At 39.5% G+C, this 27980-nt stretch overlaps 1 protein-coding gene across 7 annotated transcripts in view; it reads left to right on the plus strand.

The window, feature by feature from the left end:
• Positions 1 to 27980, plus strand: part of LOC121527188 (gamma-aminobutyric acid receptor subunit rho-3) — an 80072-nt gene that overhangs the window by 25435 nt on the left and 26657 nt on the right. For 4 of the 7 annotated variants that reach the window (XM_041813998.1, XM_041814000.1, XM_041814001.1 and 1 more), the window contains 2 exons: positions 2044 to 2075; positions 17253 to 17365. In XM_041813998.1, coding sequence (XP_041669932.1) covers positions 17347 to 17365 — 19 coding nt within the window. In that variant the 5' untranslated portion in view covers positions 2044 to 2075; positions 17253 to 17346. Of the gene's footprint in view, positions 1 to 2043; positions 2076 to 8923; positions 9076 to 11409; positions 11560 to 17252; positions 17366 to 27980 lie in introns of those variants that run through there. The other 3 variants (XM_041814002.1, XM_041814004.1, XM_041813997.1) reach the window with 3 other exon arrangements.

Consider the following 27980-nt stretch of genomic DNA (forward strand, 5'->3'; position numbering starts at 1 on the left):
GAATTCTGAAACTGCTGAACATAGCCAAAAGCACAAAAATAGCTGAAAATAGCATAAAATGGCATAAAAGTAGCTGGAAATGGCATAAGCTAAAAAAAATGAAAAATATAGCTGAAAGTACCCTAAAAATAGCCTAAAAATAGCTTAAAGTATGCTTAAAATAGATGACAATAGCTTAAGAATCACTGAAAGTAGCCTTGAAATAGCTGAAAATAGCATAAAAATAGCTGAAATTAACCTGCAAGTAGCTGAAAATTGCATTCATTGGCTGAAAATAGCATAGAAATAGTTGAAAATAGCCTAAAAATAGCTAAAGATTGCACTTAATGGTTGAGAATGCATAGAAATAGCAGAAAATATCATAAAAGCTGAAGAGTGAAATATCTGATTTGTGAAGAATGTGAAATCATTGCTCAAAATATAGAATTTAGTAAACAAACAAACTAAAAAGAGAGTCTTAAGGCTGCCCAGCATCCTAACTAATTATTCAGTGACACAATGGATCATTCCTGCCCTCAAGTTCCCTCTGTTTGTTGTTTGTAGCAGGGAAGAACATTATCTTTTATTTACTGCTTTCTGTTGGCTGCAGAACAAAAGCTACACCTGGAAATTCTCTAAACAACTCCTCCTGGCAATAAAAGAAAAGTGGAGCAACGGTTGAGCCACTTTTGTCTTAGAACTAAACAAGTTTATTCTGCTGACAGATGATTAAAAACAATTCCACTTTTGTTCGTCAAAGAACACTTGAGGAATGCAGTGCAAACATCAGGTAAATGCAGCGTTGCAAACATGCAAAACTCTGCACCAAACCACATCATTGCATTTTCATGTTTCTAAATAATTTCTATTGAAACACTAGAAACGCTTCTCTGCTCTGTAAAGGAGGCGTATCCTCTCATAAATGGATTTTTTAGGGTTATCTAGGTCAGGCAAGGTAGTTTGACTTGTTTAGAATCTTTGTGTGCTGAACATTTAAACGCATTCACCAACAGATATTTGGTATAACATATGAAAGAAAAATAGACGTAACTTAGAGTCACTTATATTTAAGGCAGGGGCATATTGATGTACTCTGACTCCTAATAAACTTGAATTTGTATTTTTTGTCTTATCTAATATCAATAACACAGATAAAGCATGAGTTATCAGCTCTATGACCCCATTCATTCCAATCTTCAACCAAGCTGGTTTAAAGGAATAAAGATAGAAAATACTAGATAATAAAAGCACTAAATGTATAAATTAGACTACTCTAAAACTGCTGCATTTTACTGCTGTGTTAATGACAGTTTATGTGTCATAAATCAACCAAAAAGAGGCATATCACCTTAGGTACACTCCTTTCTTATCTTAAACTACATGTGTTTCAGAGTTTACTTTGGGTAAAAGTGGTATGTTTAGATTTCATAGTAAAGAAAATAGAAGAAAATGCACTTATCTCTACAGACTTGTGTAGAAACTCCTGACGCTCCTTTCGACACTCTAAAACACCTTATATAAAACGTTAACCACATAATTTGTGATATAAAGAGGCTGATAGTCTTTGACCTGCTTTCCCAGCTTATCTTTAACTACAGGTGGCTAATAACAAGGCAGGAGAATGCAAGTGACATACAACAAAGAGATATTTCAAATGAAATATATAATGAAACTTATTACAAATTTTAAAAACTTTTAAAAGAGCTTCCAAATCCTGGTTAATTCAGCAATGAAGCTGCACTCATGTCTGATTTTCTAACACTGTCACCACTAAATGTGCTTTACTGTGTCATGTTTGACCCAGTTCAAACCGGCACCTGTGTTTTGTATTTTAGCTCTGGCCTTGCCCTCTAAAGTCAGGCATACACTGTGCGACTGAATAGCTTATGACACACAACCGTTGTGAACAATTTATGTGCTCACACTGTACAGTCTGATAGTCGTGCACGATCTGAGTTCTCACGCTGTACAAGTGAAGTTGGGACAGCCTGTGGCAGAAATCTCACGCTCTCTCTCTCTCTCTCTCTCTCCTCTACTATCTCACTTTATCCCATGCACAAACAGTATCGCCATCCAAGTCAGCTGGAGGTTGACAGGTAAGAATATTTCCACTTTGATTATTCCGTTTATTGTAGCGGGGATGGGGGGCATTGGAACGTTATTCCTGCTGTTGTCATGATGGATTAGGATGCTGTCTGACAGCTTATAAATGAAAAAACACAAAGTTGAGGATTCTGCTCATGGTTCTGCTCTCACTGTGGTAGTGTCTGGAGTCGTAAGACCAAAATATCAAACATGTCAGAAATCCATATGCTCAGACGGGAGCAGCTGGTCTGGCTGTCGTTGGGTTGTGGTTGGCCTTTGTATCCCTCTGTACACATTACAAACGATGCACGATCAGACTGAAAGTCGGTGCGACTTCCAGGCTATGTTGGATGAAATTTGCACAGTGTATGCCCCGTTAAATTGGTCACGTAGATCCTTGGTTCTCAACTGTTTTAGATTCAGGACCCAGCACCAGCTCCTTAAAGGGAAATTACAACCCCAATGTCCAACAATGTTTAACCACTCAAATTTATTTAATGAAAAATGTTGTAGTAGAACCAAAATTTTGACTGAAGAAAGAGAGGGGACAAAATGAACTAGTTTAAAACCCACATCATTACATACAGCCATTTTATTTTACTCTGTTTCCCATGTTAACTAACAATTCAAAACAGATGGATTCGCCCATTTCCGTGTTTCTTACTGGCAAATCCATCTTGCAAAGCTCCCGTCTGAACCGTTGGGGCCCGGTTAGAGAGTGACAGGACCAATCAGCATCGAGGGGCAATACTTTCGGGCGTGGCAAAGAGTGACATAAGCAAGCAGTGACAAGATGCCGGTGCCTCTATGGCGGAGGAGATTAGCAAGGATGCTGCTAAAGCGTACGTCCTATCAGAACTTGACGACATTTCTTCGTTAAAAGAACAACAAAGAACAGCAGTGAGTTTTCTTTTCAAAAATGACAAAAGTCGTGTCCTGACACATCTACAGTCACCATGTTTCACATTATGCAGTTCTCGATGGAGTTTACGCGTCAGAAGGCGCACATCGGTAGCGGCTATGTAACATGTTATATTGCTCTAAATGGCCCATAAAGATGTGATGGGCAGAACATTTCTCCAGTCTCCGCCCTTTCCCATACTCCGTCTATGAGTGGTTTACCAGATGGATGCATGCCAGGTTACATGACTGGTTCTTTAGAGAGAGCTTGAAAAATTAAGTATTATGGAAAAAACACCTTGATTGCCTTAGATAATGCAATAGACATAGACATAGATATCAAAACAAAATTATCATTATCAAGCCAAAATGGAGTAAAACCAAATGCATGGACGCATTGGTGCATAGGGCTGACTTCACTTTTCCAGGAACTCATTCGTGACCCCACTTTCGGGTCCTGACCCTCCAGTTGAGAACTGCTGACGTATACTACAACATGCTACAAAATGGCCCCCTGAGAGTAAACCTGAGCCTTGAGATATCCTCGCTCTACGGGTCAAGCATTCAGGCTTGGTGCATACAGCACATATCCTGTTCTTGTGCTTATTCCTATAGATACAAACCCACTGGAGCATCAGGTATGCAAATAAACATTTGTTCAAAATCACATTGATTTCTTCCTCTTTGCAGACTTGATAAATATTAGCGCTACTCAGCCTTCTTTTTACATGCAACAGAGCATTGTTGGACCTTTAATGCCTCATTTCACCATGCTGTTTATCTCCTAGGAAGCATCTACCTTTGATATGTTTCTACACATTACCCAGAATTTTCCCTTATTTTGTCACTTAACCGTCTTTTAAGTATTGAAACACAAACCAAAGTGATTTAAGATCTCAAAATGTTGGATTAAACATTATATTTACATGTTATAGCAATGTCAGTAGAAATCATAGTGGTACACTTGATACAGAAACAAGATAATAGAAGGTACAAAGCTGGTATTTTAGCCTGATGAGAGCCTTTTCCTTCTTAATGTTTTGTGTGAACAATCATCATGCAGCTTCTGTGCTTGTGCAAATATATACTAAAAAAGCAAGAAGCAGATTCTTATCTTTTTGATAATAATGAAGGGTTATTAATATTTTACTTGTTTGTTTAATGTCTTTATGTTAAAACAGCTGCCATCCAGGTTTATATCTGACCAGATGAATGAATGAAAAAATCCTTTTAAAGTTTTTGACTTGTTTAGAGTCAATCACGTCACTACAATTGCCTTGTAAAGTTAAAAATGAACATCTTTTGGGTGCAGACCCTTAAAAGGTTGTCTCTGTAGATTCCTAAAGACCTTAAATGCTCTTGCAAGTGTCCTAAAATATGCAAAATGATTTCTTAGCAGAATAAAATTACTGAATTTCTACTTTAATAGACAAGTAAAGAAGTAGGTAAGTACTTACATTAGGTCCTGGTCATCAGAGGTAAGACACTGCTTGATGAAAATCTTGAGAAATGAACTGGAAGTAGTCCTGTGATAGCACACGGAGCTGTTAGTGTGCTGAACTGAGCTCCATCTGTCAGTGACGTGCCGGCAAACGTGTGTGAAAGCTGAGAAAACACTCACAGTGACTCAGATGAAAACCAGGAGAAAGAGGAAGCAGAGCAGAGCCTGAGCCGGCAGCCTCCTGAGGCTGAGTGTTAGCTTGACTGGATCAACAGGTTATTTAGAGAATAGGCAGCTCACACACACTTCTCCACACACACCGTAGGCAGGCTAAGGTCGTTTCCCAAACACACACACCCCTCTCAATGGGTGGAGTTTGGTTGTGATTGGGAAAGTCACAAACATGCACAGTGACAGGACGACCCTCCATAGGAGTCAGTGTTTCCTGCAGCTCCATCAAATGTCAGCGGGGTTTGCTTTCAAAGAGCAGAGCTGTTTTAGTGACCCCTGTGCCCCATCAGCTATGATCTGTATGTCAGACAGCCGACAGAAAGGCTGTCAGACACCTGCTCACACCTAACAAGCACATACAAAGGACACGCGTAGGACACAGAATCATCATAATCTTAGTCAGGGCATCAAATGTCAAAGTTCTACCTTTAAATATCAGGAGACATCTGCTTTATAATTCCTTTATTTGAATCTTAAATCATCCTTTGTTCCTAAGGCATTAGACTCATTTTCACATTCATTCCTTCACTAACCCTAACCCTAACCCTAACCCAGAGAATCAGGAATAAAATATTCCCTGAAAATTCCCTGAACACCTCAAAATGTAAAGCTTGGCACACATTAAAAGATCTTTAAAATCGTAACAAATTTTGAAAATGCAAGAAATACCCCAAAGATGACAACAAATAAAGACAGGTTTAAGGGTAGAGATGCTCAAAATTATTGGGAAGAATGGAATCTGGAATTTTAAAACCTATATTATTGATAAATACTTCTGCAGAAATGTACATGTCTCAAGTGATTGTAGTATAAAGACACCTGTGTCTGAATTGCCAAGGCACTGGTATTCCTGGCTACCATTACACCATGAAGACGAAGAACACTCCAAGCAACTCAGAGAAAGGTTACTGAAAAGTATAATTCCCTCAGAGTTCAGTTAAATGAATCATCAAGAAATGGAAGGAATATGTCGCAAGTGAGAATCTGCCTAGATCAGGCAGTCCTCACAAACTGAGTATGCAACAAGGAGACTAATGAGAGAGGCCACCAAGACACCTATGACAAGCTTCAGCAGCTCATGTGGGAGACTCCATGGTCACATGGTTTGATGAGGCCATCAGACAAGATGCTATGTTTGGTGGGCACATCACACCATCCCCACTGTGAAGCATGGTGGTGGCAGCATCATGCTGTGGGGATTATTCCCGGCAGCCGGCCCTGGAAGGCCCTCCTGTCTTTTAAAAAACAGTCATATCTGTGCAGCACAGGCCCAGCAGTACAATACATGTCGAAGTAAATGGAAGGCTATTGTTATTTTCTTAGAAATGATGAAAACTTTCCTAGTAGCATGCAGGAAGGACTCAACATGTCTGCGTGGAGCATTAGCATATTTCTACATTCTTCTTTTGGTGGTTTTTCAAACCAAGTACCTCTTGAATCAGACTTTACAAACATAAGTGTGCGCAGGAATGAAACACTGTTACTGATGTGAAAGCAGACCATGGAAAACATTATGACTTAGATAGAAAATAAAAATCCACGACAGCACAGAAGATTGTTTTGATAGGCACAACTACTTGCAAATCAGATTCCAACTCTTTTTACTGCTTTACATTTTTTCTCTGGGTTAGGAAAGATACTTTCTATTCTCTGTCCAGGATTTTAAATATATGCAGCAAAATGAAAGAGCATTTTGTATCTCAATAAAATGTTTTATAGTTTTAGTCATATTTTACTAATTTCTACCTTTAATAGTTTTAGTCTAGTTTTAGTCCATAAAAAGTCCTCACATTTTAGTCTTTACTTTTAGTCCAAGTATTTATTTATGGTCTAAATCCGGTACTGAATCATGGTAGTGTGTTCTTTGCACCCTGCCAAACCTGGGGCCCCTGCTTTCTACAGCTGAGAGGCAGAAGAGATACAGATGCATTGTTTTCTGACAGATTTACCCACAGTGAAGAAATATCATGGATTTTGAACGTCCAATGAAAACTATATTACATTTTGGTCTAGTTTTAGTCATCTTGACGAAAACTAAACTTACTTTTTGTCCGTTTTAGTCATCACAGATCTAGTTAGTCTAGTTTAGTTTTTGTCTTGAAAAAAAAAAAAGGCTGTTGACGAATATTTTTAGTTTTAGTTGATGAAATTATTGTTGTTCTCCTTTTCCGTGACTTACCTTGAAACCTGAAAGCTGACCACCAGTAAAACCAGTGTAAACTCCTGGGTACTCCTGCTTTAAAGTAACCTCGAAAAGCAGATGGCTACGCCCATTTCCGTGTGTCTCACTGGCGAATCCATCTTGCAAAGCTCCCATTTGAACAGTTTGGGCCTGGTTAGAAAGTGACAGGATCAGACCAGTTCACGTTATGCTGTTCTCTATGGATTTACTACTCAGTAGGGGCGCACCTTGGTCGCGGTTACGTCACATGGTTTGTCGCTCTGATTGGCCAGTAAAGATGTGACAGATGGACCTCCGAGTTTTTCTTTCAAAGGCTCTGCCCTTTCCCAAACACTGGCTATGGAAGGTTTTCTAGATGGATTTGGCATGTCAGGTTAGGTTTAAAGGGGTTGAAGGCAAAAGATAAAGAAGGCAAATACTGTTTTTAAGGGTAAATTCACTGGAGCTTTAGGCTGGCCACACACTAAACAGTTTTTAAATCTGAAACGATTTTAAAACCTTATGAGACCACGGATATGAAGATAATTTAAAAAAAATTTTCATCTTTAATCCTCTGTCAGATCACTGGAGACCACACACCTACCGACCTGCCAGCGACCTCAGTGATCATGTGACTTTAGAAAATCAAACAAACATGGATGTCTGTCGATAGCCTCTTGCTTTCCCTCCACAACAGGCTGCCCTGGCATGTCTTACAGGTGAAGCAAAATCATAAAACATGGGAAAGACTTGGGATGAAATTCCTGGCTGGAATTAAGTTACAGTTGTCTTTATGTTTGTGACCGGTGAAAGTGCGTATCCGTCTGTGACGCTACCCTGTCTGCTCACTGTCATTGGTTGTAGTGGGTACTTCGTCAGAGGCACTATGACCTAGAGTCATAAATTTCAAACATGTTTAATATTTACTTATCTTACTTATCTACTTATCTGGGCCATTATGAATGTGATATCTCAAAAATGCTTTGACAGATTTTCTTCAAACCTTGCAGGAATATTTAGCATGACTAGTTAAACTGTGGAAAAAAATCCCTTTTTGCAAAGTAGGGATCATATTTTGAGCTTTAAAGTACTAACTTTTCTTCATTCCTGTCCATGCCTAATGGCTGTCCCCTTTCTGACGCCCAACAGATGTTCATCAAAATCACGTGACTGCAAGGAACCTATTGAGATCCTTTGACCTTAACTTGTATTGTACTGAAATGTAAAATTCTGGTGTGCTGACATTTCTTTATTAGCATTATTTGTAGGTTTAGCTCATATTGAGTCCTACATGACGGAACTGGTTTTGTGTGTCAGAGTTTTTGTGCTCCATAGTTGTAAACGTAGGAAGCTTTAGGTGAATCCATATCAACAGCGGCTCGCTTCACTTAAACTGAGATTAAACATCGGCCGATCTTGACAACCTTTTGTCGTGAGCTCCTTACAAACCTTTGAATCATTTTCGTTCGCAAACATCTCTGTCTGTACGCACATAGAGTCATAAACACACGAAGTGGAGGTGTGCGCTCACCTCATATAATCACAGCAGGTGCCTGTTTTTTCATTGTCCCGCTGAGAAAATCCTGATTACTGATGGCTTTGTGTGTGTGTGTGTGACTGTTTGTAGGTTAGTGAAAGATTGCTGCGGCTGCAGATAAGAGGATTAGAGTGGAATTAGTGTCATTCCTCTATCGCCACGAAGAATAGATTCATATCGATTTTAATCAGAGGGGGAAAGATGCACAGAAAAGCAGATGAAGCGCGCAGGAACAGACTGTGACAGGTGGAGTGAATGAAGCCTGAGAGAGGACGGCAGGGAAAGTAAAAGATTCCTGGAGATCATTGCTGTCGGGATGCTAAGCAGGACACTAAGGAGCTGCACAGACATCTGCTGCAGAAATATTTGCATGTAGAAACGTATACACATGCATTTAAGGGAACGCTCCAAAGGCTCACTCATGCATTTGCCTTGGTTAGAAGTCTTTCCTGTGTTCAGGATCTCCCTGGAAACTTCCAGCAGTTGTGGGATGTTGGACCAGAACCACCACAGTTAGTCTGCAGAGACCTGGAGCTAGAGCGGGCAGGTCGCTGTGGCCGGGATGCTGCCGTTGTGTCTGTGGTGGCAGGGAGACCTGTGAGACATGAGGGTGGACGTGCTGACCTGCATGGCTCTGGCTGCAGCAAGCCTCTTCGCCATAGTGACAGGCGGTCGCAGCTCTGGACGCAGGAAAAACAAGGAAGTCTTTCTAGGGGAGAACAGCAAGTTCAAGTTTGGAGGGTGAGATACACACATGGACACTCGCACGTATTTAGACAGCTCAGTGTGGCTCTAAAGGATGAAAGGCTTTACTCATACTAAACTTTAAATGTTCAGGATGAATACATCTTTTATAATTCACTTCCTAAATGTGGGGTTAAGCTGATTTGCTACAACGACAGGCCGCCTTCTCTCAACCAAGCATGTTTTTTTAAATACTTATGTGGCCTTTTTGCTTTTATTTGGAAAGGACAGGACAAGTGCTGGAGAAGGAAATCAGACTGAGAGAGTGGGGAATGACGTGTAGGAATGAAGCCACATATCAAACTTGAACCTAGGTCAATTATAAACTCTTTTAATGGAGTGAAACCTAAGCTCTTGGCCACTGACAACCCTTAACCAGGTGTATTTAACAGAAATGTCAGCACTGTGAGAAAGTGTGCTAGGATGACTGTAAATACACAAGCTGATAATTCAGGTTTATTTGCAAAATTTGATTGAAAACATGTTTTTCAACAAATATCCCCTAATATTCTCTGTCCATTTGTCCATGTCGCTGTAGTCCAGTATAATCTGGGTGGAAGGCGGGGTTCCAATTGACCAGAATTTAAATCAGTGAAATCAGTGCCTTCAAACAACTGCCAATAATTCTAGACTAATCCAACTACATGGCTATCTAAAGCCTAGCTTAGCCCAAAGATTCATGGTGAGATGAAATAAAACTGCAACTAATTACAAGAGGTCACTATAAAATATTCCTGTAAGTGCACATCGGAGGGACAATGCATTGTTTGCAATGCAACTCACAGTCACTACATTCAAAGCGATTCACAGCAATCAGGATCATGTGTTGTCTCCTATCAAATCTACCTTTTGTGTCTGGAGCTTTATAACAGGCTATGTGCCAAAATTAAATGATTTGGATAGTACTGAGCCAAGTGCTGTAGCCATATACAGTGCTTAACAAATTTATTAGACCACCACCCAAAGTAAGGTTTATGCCACAGCTGCCCTAAATTAACAGCATTGGTAATTACCAAAATCATTTTTTATGTTTCTCCTACGGTTAATACACCAATATGCAGAAACTCTTCAACCAAAATGATATTTTTAATGCTAAAATATAATTATTATTGTTATCCATGAATTTTCAAATGTACTGATTTACAAAAAAACTGAAAAAATAGTAAAGCACATTATTATTTTTTGATTTATATGTCAAATTATAGTTATTTACTTGTATTCCTGAAGAGAAAAATGAGTTTTAGTGGTTGAATGTTATGCTTCATTAATTTCTGACTTCTCAGAGAAGCCTAGCTGTAACTACTGCAAGTCCGTACTCTCGACAGTTCTAGCTGACTGTAGCACAGCTCAGGCTTTTTTTATCCAGTAATGGACGTTACATCTGAGAAGTTCCTCATAATAAAAGTCCCTACGTGTTATGTTGTTTGAATACTTTTATCATAAAACAGCCATATCAGGAAATGGTTTTTATTGTAGCTTAATACAAATCTGCAGGAGGGAAACAAAACTTTAAACCACATATTCATTTATAAACTACAACAAACTGAAACTGAACACATTGAAACTTCTTCTTATGCGTAGGCAGGATTTGACTATGGCATCTCAGGCTTGTTTTAGGAGTCATAGGGATTTAACATTTACTTAAATGTGTCATCCCTATTGATTTTGTATCACCATAATATAATTTTGTAACTAAACAAGAGAGGGGGAAAACAATCTGATGATTTGAATTAAGGGAATTTTCTAAAGAAAATGTGTACTTTGTAGGTTAATACAGTATCAAAACAATGAGTGGTTTATGATGAATCAGCAGCATGGTCACCATTAGGTCAGAGTTTTTAGAGTGTGAATGGTGTAGTAGAGTAGCCAACAATGTTGAGTTGTGTTACTTTTAAACCAGTATGTTAGATCACTTTATTACATACTATTCTTCTTTTTCCATTGATTTCTTGAGACCTTATGGATGCTGAGATCACTGGTTTTACTACAAGCTAATTACTGCAGGAACAGTGCCATATATGCTGAAGCATGTAATCAAAACCTGCACTAAAACGTCACCCAGAGGTTCCCATGGTTTGATCCTTTTCACTTCCTTTTTTACAGAAAAACCACAAAGTTCAAAGTAGTTCCCTTCTGTACTTTTTTTTTCATTTTCCTCAGAATTACAGATAAGAAAACTATCTTTATTGGTCATAAATTTAAAGTTATCTTTTACACTCCTCTTTGAGTCATCTGATCCTAAAATTGAGCTCACAGCAGTAAATTCCCTCGAAATGTTGGTTAAGTGGAAAAAGCTTCTTTTTCATTGACTGTGCTGTTTTTATTCCTCAGAGCAGACGACTCACCGCTCTAAGTTTCCAACTCTGGCAGCGAGTTTGCTCCTCACACCAGCTATTTGAAGATGGAAGCTTCCAGACACAAATGTTGGAGAGAAATAATGACTGAATGAATCTTCAGTTCTCTGTGTCTTTAATAAGCTGTGTGAGTGTGAAATCACTGAGTAGATTTCCATTAAACATCCAGTTAACACATGTAAACCAAATGTGAGCATAATAGTCATTTGAGAGGAAATCCCCCAACACAAAGATAGAAAATAGGTATCAAATTAGGTAACTCCAACTTCCCATATAAACATACTGGAAAAGGAATATCATTTGTGATGTCAACAGGATGGTATAATAAGACTGTAGACTGGAGGACTGGTATGCATTTTTATTTATTTACTTTGTTTACAAGCAGATATTCAGAGCTTTCAGTCGAGACTGGCACAGAGGCCTGCTATGGGTTGCACCAGCTGTCCGTAAATTCCAACATAGCCTAGTTTGAATGTAAGTTTTACTTACGACAGAGTTTACGCTCTCCTAACATTTAGGGTGTTGCACCAGCTGAGATAGTTTCAACGTAGGCTTAAGCTCTAACTTAAATCTTACACCTACCTCTTACAAGATGTAAAGCCCACCGTAGAATATGGTTGTCATGGTGATAGCTATGAGAGATGGTTTAACACGGAGAGTGGCGAGGAGTTGAGGATTTTACCAGCAATTTGGTGTCAGATTTGAGTTCTCCATGATCAGTAACACCACTGTTTTCCATTAACTGAGAAAATTTCCGCCATCTAATGTTATATTATCCTATGTTAGCGATTTCACTGCTTGATGTCCGTGTTATTGTTTTATACTGGCCCTAGGTTTAAGCTGTAGGCTTCAGTACTCACATATGCAAAATGCCTTGTCATATTGTTCATCTACACTGGACGCTGTTTGAGGATTCACAGCAGTTAGCTGACCTTATTTTTAGCCGTTAGTATCTGTAGCAAACACAGGGTTAAAAAATGCTTTTCAGTGATTAGTTAAAGTAAGAGAAAAAGTCATATTTGCGACAATATTTTGGCCATTTGGGCGTAAATCTCTACTAGGTACGATTAACCTTACGTATCTGTGGTGCAACCGAACAATGACACAACTTAAGTTAGAACGTAACTAGTTTCAACATAGGCTTTAGTGTGGACTTTACACCATAACTTAAGACAGAACTTATGCATAGGTGGTGCAACAGACTTCTGGAGGATATAAGCACCCTAGGACAGCAGCAGCTACCACTGACTGCTAGATAGAGGCATTGCAAGTCTCCATCTCCTCAAAACAAATTATACTTACCTGGCAGCCATAGAAAATGTTAATGGTAAATGGAGTTGAGTTTGTAGAGTGCTTTTCTAGTCTTCTGACTACTCAAAGCACATTTATACAACAGGTCACACCTGCCCATTCACACCCATTTACTCCAGATTCACACACTGATGGTAAAGGCTGCGATACACATTTACATGCTAGTGATGCAGTAGTGGGAGAGCATTGTGGTTAGGTGTCTTACCTAAGGACACATCGACATGTGACTGCAGGAGTTGGGGATCAAACCTACAACAGTCCATTTACAAGAAGACCGACCCACAGTAACCCCATACGTAGAAAATTTAAACTGAGTTTTTGTCATTATTGAAATGATAGCAATGAAAAGTGAAGAACTGAGGATGTGACATGCTGCTTACATGCATAGATATTTGATGAGTAGTGCTGTTTAAATGTATGTTAGAGCCATGGATTGACAAGACATACACTATATGGACAAAAGTATTTGGGCATCTGACCAACAGGGACTGTATTGACATTGTATTAAAATGCATGTACTTTAAAGACCCTGTAAAGTGAAACTAAATCTGTAATTAAATTAAAAACAAATTTACCTCACAATGAACAAAAAAACAGCATTTAACTGACTGTTTACTTTCAATAAAGGCAGTGAAATCAGCTAACAACAGACTGTACTGAGATGAACTGCTCTTTGATTTTATATTGTAGTTTTAGAGGGGTGGGATCATTCCCCACTGCCCACACATTGGCCCCGCCCACATTAAACCCAGCCAGGAAAGAGATGAAAAACTTTCTAACAGTCTCAATCCAGAATTCAGTCACATGTAGATCTCAGTGTTTTCCCATGTTTACAGCAACTATATTCCAACAAATGTAGTGTGTTAAGACAAAAACTTTGGAATTCACTTTACAGGGTCTTTAATATGGAGTTGGCCCCCCTTTTGCAGCGTTAACAGCCTCCACTCTTGTTGGCTTTCCAGAAGATTGTGGAGTGTTTCTGTGGGAATTTGTGCCCATTCATTCCATAATGCATTTGTGAGGTCAGGCTCTGATGTTGGACGAGAAGACCTGGCTCGAAATCTCCATTCCGAGGTGCTCTAAAGGGTTAAGGTCATGCAGCTCAGCATTGGAAACCCATTTATAAAGCTCCCACAGTTTTCGTGTTTACAGTAATGTCAGTGGAAGTTCAGATCTCTTCAGCTATGGAATCAGCACTGCGTTGGTGACTTTTGCACACCTCTCTGTGATTTCATTTGGTCTTCAGCTTTGTGGCTGAGTTGCTGTTGTTCCTAAACTCTTCCACTTTCTAATAATATCACTTCCAGTTGACTGTGGAATATCCAGCAGGAATTACATTTCATGAACCAACCTATTACAAAGGTGGCATCCATGACAGTACTACGCTTTAAGTCACTGAGCTCTTCAGAATGACCCGTTTAGGATCACAAATGCCCAATCTAACCTGCTGACAGGGATTAGGGATGTCAACAGTTAAAGTGGATTTTTCAGGTCAATGTGTGGTTTTTACATTTTAGGGTAATATAGAGACAGACGCTGTAAACAAAGATCGTTCAATAACCAGCTTAAAAAAAATCCTCAGAGTACATTTGACTGAATCAGCCCCAGGGTCGAGGGTTTTGTTAAAATTTGGTGTGTTTGGGGCATTGTGGTGTTTGTTCCAAGGTTAATTTGAGGGATTATGGAGATTGGATTTGGCTCAAGTGCGCTGTCCGACCTCACAATGATAGGAACCAAATGTGTGTGTGAATGTGTGCTTCAGTTTGTTTGTGTCAAGGTGTGTGACTTTCAAAGAGGCTTTTCATTCAGCAGCACAGAAAATATCGAACAGCTTTTATCTCTTTTCTAATTGTGTGTTCACCTGCAAACTGTGAGTGTTTAAACACACGCACACAGCAGCCGCTGAAATGAGGCCGTGCTCTGGCTGTAATTACCCCCCTTCACATCCTGACCCGTCTCAGGGTTTCCATGGTTGAATGTTAGACATATGTGGTGTTTAATGCTTTGCTTAACTGCCCCGAGTGTTTTCTTTATGCTGCCTGAGTCGAGCATTACTGGAAGACACACTTCAAACCTGCGGGGAAGTGGAGTTTTCTTTTCTTGTCACATTTAAACATGTAGAGCAACGTCACAGCCTGGAGTTTGACTTTTCACTCTGACCACACAGACCACTTACTTTCAGTTTAAAGACATTTCTTTACATCATGGGAATATGTAGGTTATTCCAGTGTTGTCAAGGGAGCTCACTTTTTTATAGCCAGTAACCAAAGAAAGAATGAAGGTCTGCCCAGTCTGAAGAAAAAGTAATGCTTTTGCATGGGGTCTGTTTGAATAGTCCTTTTGGTTAGGGAGGTTCCTAGCTAATCCAGGGTATTAAAGCCACAAGAGCTGTGAGGTCCTCTAAAAAAGGGTCTTCCACTGGTGGGTTGGGACCCAGAAGTGAGCCGTTTTCAGTGGGTCATGAATGTTTCAAAGTCTTTGATGTACGGAGGCCCTAAGCAGACATACATTTTATCTTAATTTTCCAGCAATAACAAGGAAAGTTTGGTTATTTTCACAAGGTTCCAATTCATTTATATAATTTCTTGTGTTAATGAAGGTATTTTTGTCATGATGATGAGGTACAAATTGACATGTAAACACTGGTAACTGAAGTAAAACAACCACAGGGCTGGCCAATAGGGTCTTGAATTCCACTCACAGTATTTTTTTGCCCGCTGCAGCAACAGTAGTATATTCAAGTATTAGAAACTTAAAAGAAAGAATGATTAAAATGCATATTCAGGTGTAAACACTTCTCTGTAAAGATGTTTTAATATATTTTATTCCTTCCCAATACCAATTCAGATACCAGAGCGCTGGGTATCGGTCGATCCTGAGCCCCGACTTTCTGGGCCGACTGTACCGTAGAAACCTGCACACCCATTCTGGAAAATCTTCACTGGCTTCCCGTCCAATATAGAATTTATTTTAAAGTGCTACTTCTTGTTATAGATCGCTGATTGGTATGGCACTCTAGTACATTTCTGACATGCTCACTCACTACCACCCAACCAGGTCACTCAGATCTTCTGCTATGGACCTTCTAAATGTACCTAAAGTAAAAGGTAAATTAGGTGAAGGTGCATTTATTCACTATGGTGCTGTTCTATGGAATAAGCTGCCAATTGACCTGAGATCGGTAGACACTTTTAGTTCTTTTAAGAGCAGTCTGAAAACACTGCTTTTCTCTTGTGCCTTTGACTGTTAGATAAAGTACAGTATATTCGTATTTTGCCTGTGTACTCTCCTAGGACAGGAGAACATAAAGATCCATGGACTGGTTTTATATAATGTCAGATTTGTTGTTGCTGTTCTCAGTAGTCTACTGTATTTGCTATAATAAGGTCCTTTTTCCAGGCAGTTATCAGAAATGCTTTAAAGAAACATTTCTTCTCCAGTTTGACAACGCCTGGGTTTTTCCCTCATAAAAACTTGTGTAAAATTCTCATTTTCTGTTCTGTGCTGTTGTTCTCATCCTAGAACCTGAACTAGCTAATGCTTTAGTCCAGTTGAGTCAGGCTGGAGACTGGACTCAGACTGAGCTGTTGTCTGTCACATATCACTCTGCTATGTTAACGGTTGCTATCCCTTGTGTGCGCATGTATTTAAACCAGAACAGAACAGCTAAGGTTACTCTGGAAAACAGTAAAAAGATTATTTATTTCCTGGGTTATTTCCTGACTTGGAATAAATTACATTTGCAATACATTTTTAGTTGTTGAAAGAGCCTATAATGCCTCCCTGAGTTCAAAGGCTCAACTGGCTGAAGACTAAGGTAAATATCTGCAAGGATATTCCTCGCTTTCTCCCAGGAAAAATACTCCATTTTCATTCAAAAGTCCACAGGAAGTAAGCTGTGGAAGTGGACAGAGCATGTCTAGACCGGACATTCCTGTACCGAGGCTACAGTCCTCCACATGCTGGTTGCAAGTCCAATCCAAACCCTGGTTCTGTCTGGTCCACGTCATCTCTTACATTCCCATGTGTCCTGTGTTTCTTCAGCTGTCCTTTCAAAAAAAGCAAAAAACACAAATCTTGAATAACGAGATTGGTAAAAATCAATAAGGAAATAAGTAAGTTTTACTCTGACTCCAATATTAAGGTTGAAGGAGAAAGGGCTGATGGGAAGTGGAGTGTTAAATTATCTTTATTGTTGATTTTGAGAAGCCTTCCTTATCAGTTCTGCAGAAGCACTGAGTGATTGGTCTAAACATGATAAAGCACTTTGTGCGTGAGCTTGTGCACGGCTGCACACAGGAGCACATGTTTGTGTTTATTTGTACATGGAGTCATGCCATGCCTTTGATTAAAGTTATGGTTTTGGCAGGATGAGAGGGAGAGGCAGAGGCAGAGAGGAGAGAGAGAAAACCACAAACGGTGTTTTCTCTAATCAAAACATGCAATTACATCCATAATAAACCAACTAATCACTCAACCAGCTGTCTGTCCTCTGGGATGTTTCTGCAGGCGCATCGACTACAAGCTGAAAAGGCAGGACAGCACCAAAACACTGCTGATAAAGAGTGAACAGCTGCTGAGGATTGAGGAGCACGACTTCGCAATGAGACCAGGCTTTGGAGGTAAGATACACACACAAATATGTTTGAGCATTTGTCTTTGTGTGGTGAGGACCACAGTCTGCAAAACAGTCATCGTTGTAATCATAATAACTAAAGCAATACCATGCTTGACTTTTACATCCAGCACATCACATCTAAACTGGAGAAACATTCAAACTTTACCCTAAGATTAGTTCTCTAGTGTCAGTATGGATGAATTCAGTTTTGTTCTTTCTCTTTGGCGCCCTCTATGAGCAGAAAGTGCATGTTCAATGTTTGGACCTAACTACTTTGGCTATCATCTGTTATTTAGTTTACTTTGTGAACAACAGATACCAGTACAGTGCTTTCTCCTGCTCACTCTTGTTGACCAATTATTATGGGTGACTGCAAGAAGACTGGGATTTTTCTCTGGGAAAATTGTGTCTACACCCTCTTTGACACACCTGTATGTTTCTTAAGCTCATGTTTTAAAATGTATTAAAAAGGTTTTTCCTGAGATGTGAACAGTAACTCAAACCATCGCTGTAAGATATCACAAATAGCCAGTAAAATGAAGAGGGATTCATGTATTTTTGACGTTTTGACCTGCTTCATTTTGGTAGTGTGAATGCAGACAAACCACCCTCGGGCACCAGGCACGGGTCCACTTGGGGAGGTGGTCTCGTGCGCGATTCAAGTGGACTCTGGCACGGTTCGGATGAGATGTGAATGCAACCGCGCTCGGGTACGGGGCAGAGTGTCGAATCAGCTTTATGACGTCATCGTCAAAGCTAAACTTCTTTCTACAGCGTGGCAGTTTGTTCACATTTTTCCTCAATAAAGGGCAGAAATCATCAGAATCCAGTCAATAAATGGTCTGTTGTGACTCACCTTACAGATGATCACAAGGTGGAGGCAGTGAGATGAGATGCAAAGGCAATAAAAGTCTCAAAAACTGCTGTATCTGCACAGCCCGAGCCCATTTAATCCTCTGAGCTGCACGTACATGTGAAGATAAGAAGAGTAAAGTAGCTTGCATCTTAAAAAGTGATATTAAATCATCCATGGCTGCAGGATGGACTTTTTTGCCGGCTTAAGACAAAAACAGTCTTCGCTCAGGTCATGACCCCAGTGGTTGCCATGGTAGCTTCTTCTTCTCTGTCCTTCTTGGCAGGTTTGTGAACCTGCTGCGTGCAAACCGCCACCTGCTGTTTCAGACCAAATACATAGTGGGCCCGGGCACAGATCGATGTTGATAGTGTGAAAGCAAACCAGTATTAAACAACTGGGCCCAATGTGAAAGGGCCCTTAATTTAGTTGAACACTTTCTACCACAAAGCTGTGGCTGCCTCTCAAGGCAACGTAACGGTTTACTTGGAACTTATCATTTAAAATTCACGCACAGTTGCTGATGTTTTTTGCTTATCACAGGCCCATTGGTTGTTTTGTTTGCAACGACAGTTTATCGGCTCAATCACGCCTCCTAAAGGTCCATTTAACCCCCTCCCCTGCCCACTCTGCTCCATCTTAGAAAGTGAAACTAAAGTGACTGGAGAAAGTGACTGAATGGGTATGTAATTAATAGTCAAATGAAACCGCTGCTATAGTTGTGAATGGTAGAGCTTCTCAGTGATGAGGAGATGTGCAAAACATCCTCTCTAGCAAGACAAGCTTTCGGTGTGTCTCTTAGTACTTGTTTAAAAAAAAAAGTAGTCCACTTTCCTACAGCTACATCTGAGCTACTGCTTACCACAGCAGCAACCATTGGATAGACTGACAATCGCAAACCCATGCAGAAGCAGACCGGGAGAGGAGTGAAAACATCTGTCCCCTCATGAAAAGCCTTCAGTGTTGCTCTCTGCTTTTTTTTTTTAATTAAGAAAAATGTGATCCAGTTCTAACAAGACTTCCGCTGTGGCTAAGCCCGAGCTAATCACTCCACCAGCAGCCATCGTAAACAACCACTCACAGCAGAACTAACCCTTTCTCCCTGTAATGATCACAAACAAATGCCGAAGCAGGTCGGCAGAAGAGCGAAAAAATCTTTCACATCATGAAAAGCAGTTAGTGTTGTTTTACTTCTTATTTTATAGAGTGGTCCAGTTGTGATAAAACTTCCGCTGTGTTGTAGCTACATCTGAGCTAATTGCCTCACTGGAGGCAGCCAATCACTAACAGCTAGTGCAGCTAGACCCTGCCCATAGTTACCGCCTTGCTGTCCTCAAATGATGCTGATTGGTCTGAACAGTGTTTGGTTCCGCACAAATGTTGTGGATTGGAGTTTTTCGAGATGGGTTTGCCTGATGGCAGAGATGAAGTCTGGCAAATCCATCTGCTTTGCAAGGTTATTATAAAGTACATCTTCAATTCATTACTGTAAGCATTTATATTAAATTTGGGTCTATTTAATGTGAAAACATAAGGAATCCTGGCAGAGATTTTTCAAATGGGTGCATACCTTTTTCTGCTTCTAGTGGAGTAGGGATATGGTGTACACTCACCTCTGACCACAAGGTCGTCAGCCAAAACAAATGAAAACACACCATTAGATGAGTCCATGACACTTACCTTGAATCGGGTTTAACAATCATGATCTTAATATCAATCATATCATTCTGATTTTTGCCATTATCAGAGAGCTCTACCTGAAAACGCTGAAATGATTCATGAACATGCTCACAATGTGAAGCATCCACACAATCATATAACCATCAGTATCATAATATTGTGGTAGGAATTTTGTATGTTTTTTTATATTTTAACCTCTGATTTAGTTAGTCTGTAGATTTAGCTGTGCATCTGTCTTATTGACCAAGGAATGACCTGGTGAATCCTTTTGTTCCAACTCCACTGTAAATCACATCATGATCACCACATATAATCACTCCAACAGAAACTAGCGTAGCAAAGATAGAAACAGCAGCCTGTTCACACAAAAAGACACTCTAAGTGAAGAGGAAATCACTCCTCGTCCCACACTGATGATGCATACGCTCTGGTCTGATGATGTGATGATGGGCACTGGGTCACCCAGACAACCAGCATGTCAATCCCAATTCACCAACTCTGACCCAGATTGCACCGTTGTGTGTCTGTGTGAGCATTAATGCATCTGAATACATACTGTGTTCTGTCAATAAGAGCCTCCGTGTGTATTGTGTGAGTGGGGGGTTTGTGTGCATTAATCTGGATTATATTCCAGGTCTCCAGCAGATGGAGGGGTGGGAAATGAACTGACGTCTGTGATGAAGATCATAAGTATCAAACACACAATAATAGACCAACGCAGACAATCATTTCAGTCGAACACATGATGCAAAACGTCGACTGATTTCCCTGTTTATGGATTAAAATAATAACAGTTAAAGCTCCTGAGCAGATAAATATGGTAGAGCTTTAAAATCAGTGGGTATTTACATCAGAAGGTGTGAAGTTTTAAGAGTATTAACATTTATAATCAGAATTTAATTTATGCCTTTTATTTTAAAGCTAAAACTATGGTTTAATAGTGTCAATCCATGATTCTTCACTATCAGTGAAGCTGGTTAGTACTGTGGTGTGAAAAAGTGTTTGACCCCTTCCTGATGTTTCTTTCTTTTTTTTTTAATATATATATATATTCCACACTTAAACGTCTCAGATCATCCAAAAAAAAATTTAATATCAGACAAAGTCAATAGTCTTCACTACTGATTTCATTTATTAGGGAGAAAAAGTCATCCAAACTGTATTTTGCATTTATATCTCTCTTGTTGAAGCCAGTCAGGAGAAAAAAAGATGTATTTTTCCACAAGGACAAGCTTTCAGTGTGGTTATTTGCTCTCCTTTCATGAAGCGATGTTCTCCAATTCAGGCAAAGCTGCCACTGCAGCTGCATACACACTAATCTATTGACTGGTTGCCATTGTTTACAGGCTTGCAGTTAAACTAAACCACGCCTATAGCTACTGCCCTGTTCTCCTTAAATAATGCTGATTGATTTGGACATTCTCTGACCAGGAACAAACGCTTTAGCTTGAAGCTTTGCGAGAGGAATGATGACTGTCATGAAATCTGGACAGTCCATCAGCTTTGCAAGGTCACAAGTAAGCAGCACAAATATGAGCCTTGAGGTACAGCAACAGAAAGGCAGTTTCCAGTAGTAGTTCCAATATCCAATATTTCCATAGCATTGATAAACAAGAATGTCTGTCACAGTAGCTCTATCATGACAGCCACTATAACAAGACACGTGCATACATGGGGCGCGCCTTAAACCACTAGGCTATCTGCACCCCCTGATAAAAGTCTGTCAATTTTAAAGCAAGGACACCAATCCTTAAAATATGTCTTTCATGTCCTCTGAAGACTTAACCTTGCAAAGCAGATGGATACGCCCGTGTTTCTCACTGGCGAATCCATCTTGCAAAGCTCCCATCTGAACCGTTTCGGCCCGGTTAGAAAGTGACAGGACCAATCAGTGTCGAGGGGCAGTACTTTGGGTGCGGCAGAGTTATAACATAAGCAAGCAGCAACAAGAGGCAGAAGAGATTAGCGTGGGTGTTGCTAAAGCGCTATTTTTATCAGAACTTGATGACATTTCTTTGTTTAGAGAAGAACAAAGAACAGCAGTGAGTTGTTTTCTTTTCAAAAACGACCAAAGTCGCGTACTGACATGTCTACAGTCGCCATGATTTGCGTCAAGCAGCTCTGATGGAGTTTACTCCTTGGTGGGGACGCAGCTCGCTGACGGCTACGACATGTGTTTTGTTGCTCTGATTGGCCTGTAAAGATGTGACAGACAGAAAGTTCATCCAATCACCCTCCAAGTTTTTTTTGTAAAGGCTCTACCCTTTCCCAAATGCTGTCTATGAATGGTTTTTCCAGATGTATGCGTGAAACAAATCCATGTGGCGTGCCAGGTTACTGAAGACTGCTTTGTTAATAATTAATCTAATAGATATTCTCAAAGTTAAATCTGCCGATTTGTCTAATCAGCAGTTAGACCACAACACAGCTTTGATAGAAGTATTCCAGTAGAGTTAAAGGAGCAAATCAGTCCTTTCCAAACCTCCTATCTTCCCTCTGTAGTTACTACATAAATGTCACACAGTCAAACAGAGCCGTCTTCTCTGTCTATATGCTTGGTTGGCATCCTGCGTGTCTGTGTGCTCCTTCCTGTCATTCAGGGTGGAGACGACAAAAGCAGCACTGTCTGCCCAACAGTCCTGCGGCATTTCTACGGACTATAATTTTACACTGAGGGAAATCTCAGTGTTTTCCTCAGATAAGCCTATAGCTGCTGCATGTTTGTGTTTGTGTGTGTGAGAGGGAAAGAGTCCAAACCTCCTCAGATTCTTCCACAGACCTGGTCTGACATTTCTTTTAATGTGTTTCATGTGTGAGTGACTTGTTGTGTTTGTACATCAGGTTAAAGGATGTCTATAAACTTAAATCTATCCTCATAAACTTCAGACCACCTCAGCCTTCCTATGTTAGTCCAACATCTTGATACCAAATGTTTCCTCGTGATTTAATGACTGTCTGTGCTCAGCTGGTGATGCTTTGTTTTGGTCCTATTTTTCTGCCTTGTAACCTTGTTTGGCCCAAGTCTCAGTCAACAAACACTGATATGATTGACAGATTCCTCTCTGTCATAAGGAGTCGAAGTCATGGTGTAAAACTCCTACTTCGTTGTGGGTGTGTCAACAGCTTTGGTGTGACAGGATGTTGGTGTGTTTCTCAGACTGAATAACAGACTGCCAGTCGTTAAATCTATTCAAATAATCAGCTTCACTATTTTCAGAAATCTTTTCTCCTCCCCCTTTAAAGTCTTGTCTATGTACCGACAACAATCACATAACTTACTTATATTGTAACATCTTTATGTGCAGCTCTCTGAGTTTAAATCTCCCAGCTTGTAGAGATAAACATAAGACAGCAAGGCCAGCTGTGTCTGAACAAAGTTAAAATTGGAACAAATTGTTGCAAGATTATTAGATATTCTTTCTTCTATGTTACAGTCCGTCAAAGTTAATTTGGTTTAAATTTCTGATGTTTTACCTTCGATCATTCTGGGTGTATGAAGCTAAACTTCAAAAGTTCAAATACACCTGATACTCCTGTTTCAGTGACATCAGTAAGTTTTTCTGCATGACAGTTTCACCGTTTCCCAAACATGTATGATACTCAGAAGGGAAACTTGCTTATATTTTTGGCCAATTAGGTATAAAAGCTGAAGGTTTTGTGATGCTGACATGATCACAGTCGCAGGTTATGTCAGGTATGGGAGCACATGCTAACCTGACACACTGGAAAACTTTTAATATCAAAGCCTGATTTATGCTTCTGCGTCACGTCGATGGCGTAGCTACGCATAGCCCTCTGCGTTGCGACGTGGACCCCTATGCCGTAGCCCAATGCGCACCTCCAAAACATCCTAACTACGCGCCATAGCGATGTGGACCACAAGGGCTGTGATTGGTCCGCTCAAAACCTCATTTCCGGCAGTTGCCTTTTCTGGTCTTTCTTCCTGCAACACCGCCCTTTTTAAAGTTTCTGTGGAGGGTTGCGAGTGTTTCAACGATGGATCAAGTCGAAGAGAGAATAATCAAGGAGGTTAGGAAATACGACCACCTTTACAACTCCCCCTCTTTTGCCATTGTTTACTGTGACCGGAAGATAAACAAGGATTTGGATGTGACCCCTCTGAAACCACACACACAGCCACACCCCCTAGCGGCATGGCAGTGAATTACAGAGCGACATGTTCCCTTGACACAGTACTTCGAATGGTCAATGACGGTGTCGCGTCAACGGACGCAGAAGAATAAATCAGGGAAAAGGGCAGAGGATTTGAAAAAAACTCGGAGTGTGATTGGATGAATGTTCTGTCTGTCACATCGTTACAGGCCAATCAGAGCAACAAAACGAGAGGTAGCCGTGACCAAGGCGCGTGTGCGTGTGCATATCAGTACACGATGTTTGTCGTTTTTGAAAAGAAAACCATTCACTGCTGTTCTTTGTTCTTCTTTTAACCAAGAAATTACATCAAGTTCTGATAAAAGTGGCACTTTAGCAGCAACCATGTTAATGTCTTCTGCCATAATTGCACTGGGAAAAATGTGTGAGAAAACAAGTGAAAAAAGAAAAGGGTTGAAATGTGGCAAAAATTGGTGCAAATTGGGCAAAAATGATTGGCTAATAATAGTGGCAGCCTGCTATTTCTCTGTGAGTGCTTTAAACTAAATGAATTTTGCCTGAGTATTTTACAAATTTGGGGAAAAAAGTAGATTACAAGAATATTTATATTTGCTCTTTGAATGCCTGACTGTAAAAAAACCTCAAAACTTGGTCTTTGTGGTAGAGTTCTCTATGCAGAAATCACTACTTGCTCCCTACAGGGCATTTTCTGCTGCTTCATGTCATCTGCAAAGAATCTACAGGTGCTTAACATGTCAGATTAATGTATTAAAGTGAATGAAAAATATTCTGGGTTAAGAACCCCCCAAAGAAAAAAACATCCCAGAGTCTAAAAGCAGCTTATGTACTGCTTCCCAGAAGTCCAGCTGGGATGTGAGGCCTGTACATTACTTTAACGTTAGAAACCATTGGTGTGGTCTCCTAAAGGTTCAGTAAATAAACCCCGGGAGTTTGTGGAGGCTGAATACCTACAGATAGTCCAGCCTGCAGTTAGCAGAGCTTTCATTACATTACAGAGTTTCCGGCTGAGCTGTCTCTGTTACGCATGGCTGCGCTGAGTCAGTATGGATTGTGTAGGAGTCTGACGCTCACGTTCTCCAAAAGCAGCCCAGAAAATCACCCCTTAATCCCAGTCCAGCTCTCTGCACTGTAAAAAAACTTCCGTTAAATTTACGGTAAAACGCTGGCAGCTGTGGTTACCAGAGATTTACTGTAAAAATTACGGTGAGAATGTATGAGAAAAAACGGTGTTTTCATTCTACAACTGTAAATATTACAGTTCAAACCTGGTTTTTTTTAACTGTAAATTTCTGTTAAAAAAATACAATATTGTAACCGTTTATACAAGGATTTGCTGTAAAAATAACAGTTATACTGTAACCATATTTACGGTAATTTGCTGTACAACTTACTGTAATTTGATGTAGAAATTACAGCTCTATTACAACATTTTCTACAGGGATTGGCTGTAAAAATAACGATAATGAAACAAACCTGTTTACGGTAAATTACTTTAAAAACACCAGAAATCCTGTAAACCTAAATACAGTCTATCTCAGTAATAAAAACAGTAGACCCGTATAATGTTTAACGGTATTTTATTATAACTACTTAAATTTTACAGTAAATTACTGGCAGCTGTGGTTACCAGAAATTTACCGTAAAAAATACAGTACAAAACATGAGAAATTACAGCTGATATTTGCAGATTTTACGGTAGTAGCAAAATACTGCCCAACTTTAAATTTTACAGTAAATTACTGGCAGCTGCGGTTACCAGAAATTTACCGTAAAAAATACAGGACAAAACATGAGAAATTACAGCTGATGTTTGCAGATTTTACGGTAGTAGCAAAATACTGCCCAACTTTAAATTTTACAGTAAATTACTGGCAGCTGTGGTTACCAGAAATTTACCGTAAAAAATACAGGACAAAAAATGAGAAATTTTGCTAGATGTTTGCAGAATTTACAGTAGTAGCTTAATACTGCCTTACTTTAAATTTTTACGGTAAATTACCAGCAGCTGTGGTTGCCAGAAATTTACTGTAAAAAAATACAGTACAAAACATGTGAAATTTCAGTTAATTTGCTAGATTTTTGCAGTAGTGCCCTAATACTCCTACTTTTAACAAAAGATTCAAGCTGAATAAACAACAAGAAACTCTGCAGTTATATGTTTGAAATAAAAAACCTTTCAACACATCTGATAACTTGTCTGTATACTCACAAAGCAGTTTAGATCTTGGAAGAAAAAGCTTGTGTCCATATGTATGACAGGTAGTCCTTGGTGTAATGCATGAAGATGAAACAAAGTCACTTGCCCCTAAATGATTCAAGAGTAATGAGTCCAGTCTTGACTGAAGAAGGCCTTCCACTTGGGAAGCTTCACATGGCCAAGAAACTTTATCTTCTTGAAGACTCGAGCACAGTTCATCAGGTGTTCTACTTTGGACTGGCTCCATCCTCTCTGCAGGAAGTACATATACAAAGCAAAGTTAGAGTGATTCAGTGCTTCAGTTTAATGCCTACACAGATGTAAATTTGAGAAAACTAGGCTCTAATAAGCCATGCTTACAATCAGCACAACAGAATAAAATAAACAGTGTGTACAGTACATATAGATCATTTCTATAATAGAATATGGTGAAGAAACGCAAATGTACCCACAAGTGCCAGCTATTAAGTCAGCAATCACCTAACAACAGCCAATTACTTTTTCCGTTATTGATTATAATGAGACAGTTATGACATATTAATTGCAATTTGCTTTTCCTTTATAGTTTAAAGCTGTGGTGCCCAGGCTTGTATCCACTGAGCTCCCCCCTCCTTCACATATCCAAGAAGATATGGACCCACACAAAAAAGTGACATAGCTATTGCTGTAAAAACTAAACATAAATTTGAATTGATGTCATTATTTAAAGCAGTTTTAATTTTGGCAGATATTTTTAATTTTAGTCTTAGTTTTAGTCTTTAAGTGAAATGAATTTTAGTTTCAGTCACATTTTAGTCATTTCTGTCCATTTAGTTTTAGCCCATAAAAAGTCCTCACATTTTAGGTTTTACTTTTAGTCCAAGCATTTATTGTCTTGCTTAATCTGGTACCAAGTCATAGTGGGATGTTCTCTGCACCCTGCCAAACCTGGGGTCCCTGCTTTCTACAGCTGAGAGACAGAAGAGCTACAGCTGCATTGTTTTTTGACAGAATTACCCACAGTGGAGAGATATCATGGATTTTGAATGTCCGACGAAAACTACATTACATTCTATTCAAAAACTAAACTTAGTTTTTGTCAGTTTTAGTCATCACAGATCTATTTTTGTTAGTCTTAGTCTAGTTTTTGTCATGGAAAACAAGGCTGTCGATGAACATTTTTAGTCATAGTTTTAGTCGACGAAATTAACACTGATTTAAAGCTACACACAATAGCCCAAACCACAAGTGTTAGCAAAAGACCTTGGTATGAACCATTCATAAGGGTTATATTGTGATTTTAGGTAGTTGAACCACAAGATAAATATTTGCAAACTATGCTCTTTATATATATATTTACTTGTAAGACCACCCAAATAAATATAGAATTTGCTTTTACATGTAAATATAATATATAATTTTATATATAATTTCTATATAATTTCCCTTCGGGGATGAATAAAGTTATTATTGTATTGTATTAGGGTAAGCCTACCCAATAAGCCCAGGCACCATTTAAGCCCACTGGCGACTTTGAAGTCAATTTAAAAAAAAAAAAAAAGAGGGGCCTGTCTTATGCTATACATTATTTGGTCCAATCACACAATTTCTTAATTATATGTCAGTTTTTGTTTGACACCAATCACATTTGTAGATATTGAAAAAGGCCCGCCTACATTTGTGCAGTCTCAAAGAGGCTCAGATAAAGTCGCCTCAAAACTTTGGTGTTTTGGGACCCCTCAGAAGGAACCTCTTTTCAACCATTTTCAGCCACTG

The sequence above is a fragment of the Cheilinus undulatus genome, linkage group 19 (assembly GCF_018320785.1).
Source record: "Cheilinus undulatus linkage group 19, ASM1832078v1, whole genome shotgun sequence".
In the NCBI taxonomy this organism is placed as follows: Eukaryota; Metazoa; Chordata; class Actinopteri; order Labriformes; family Labridae; genus Cheilinus; species Cheilinus undulatus.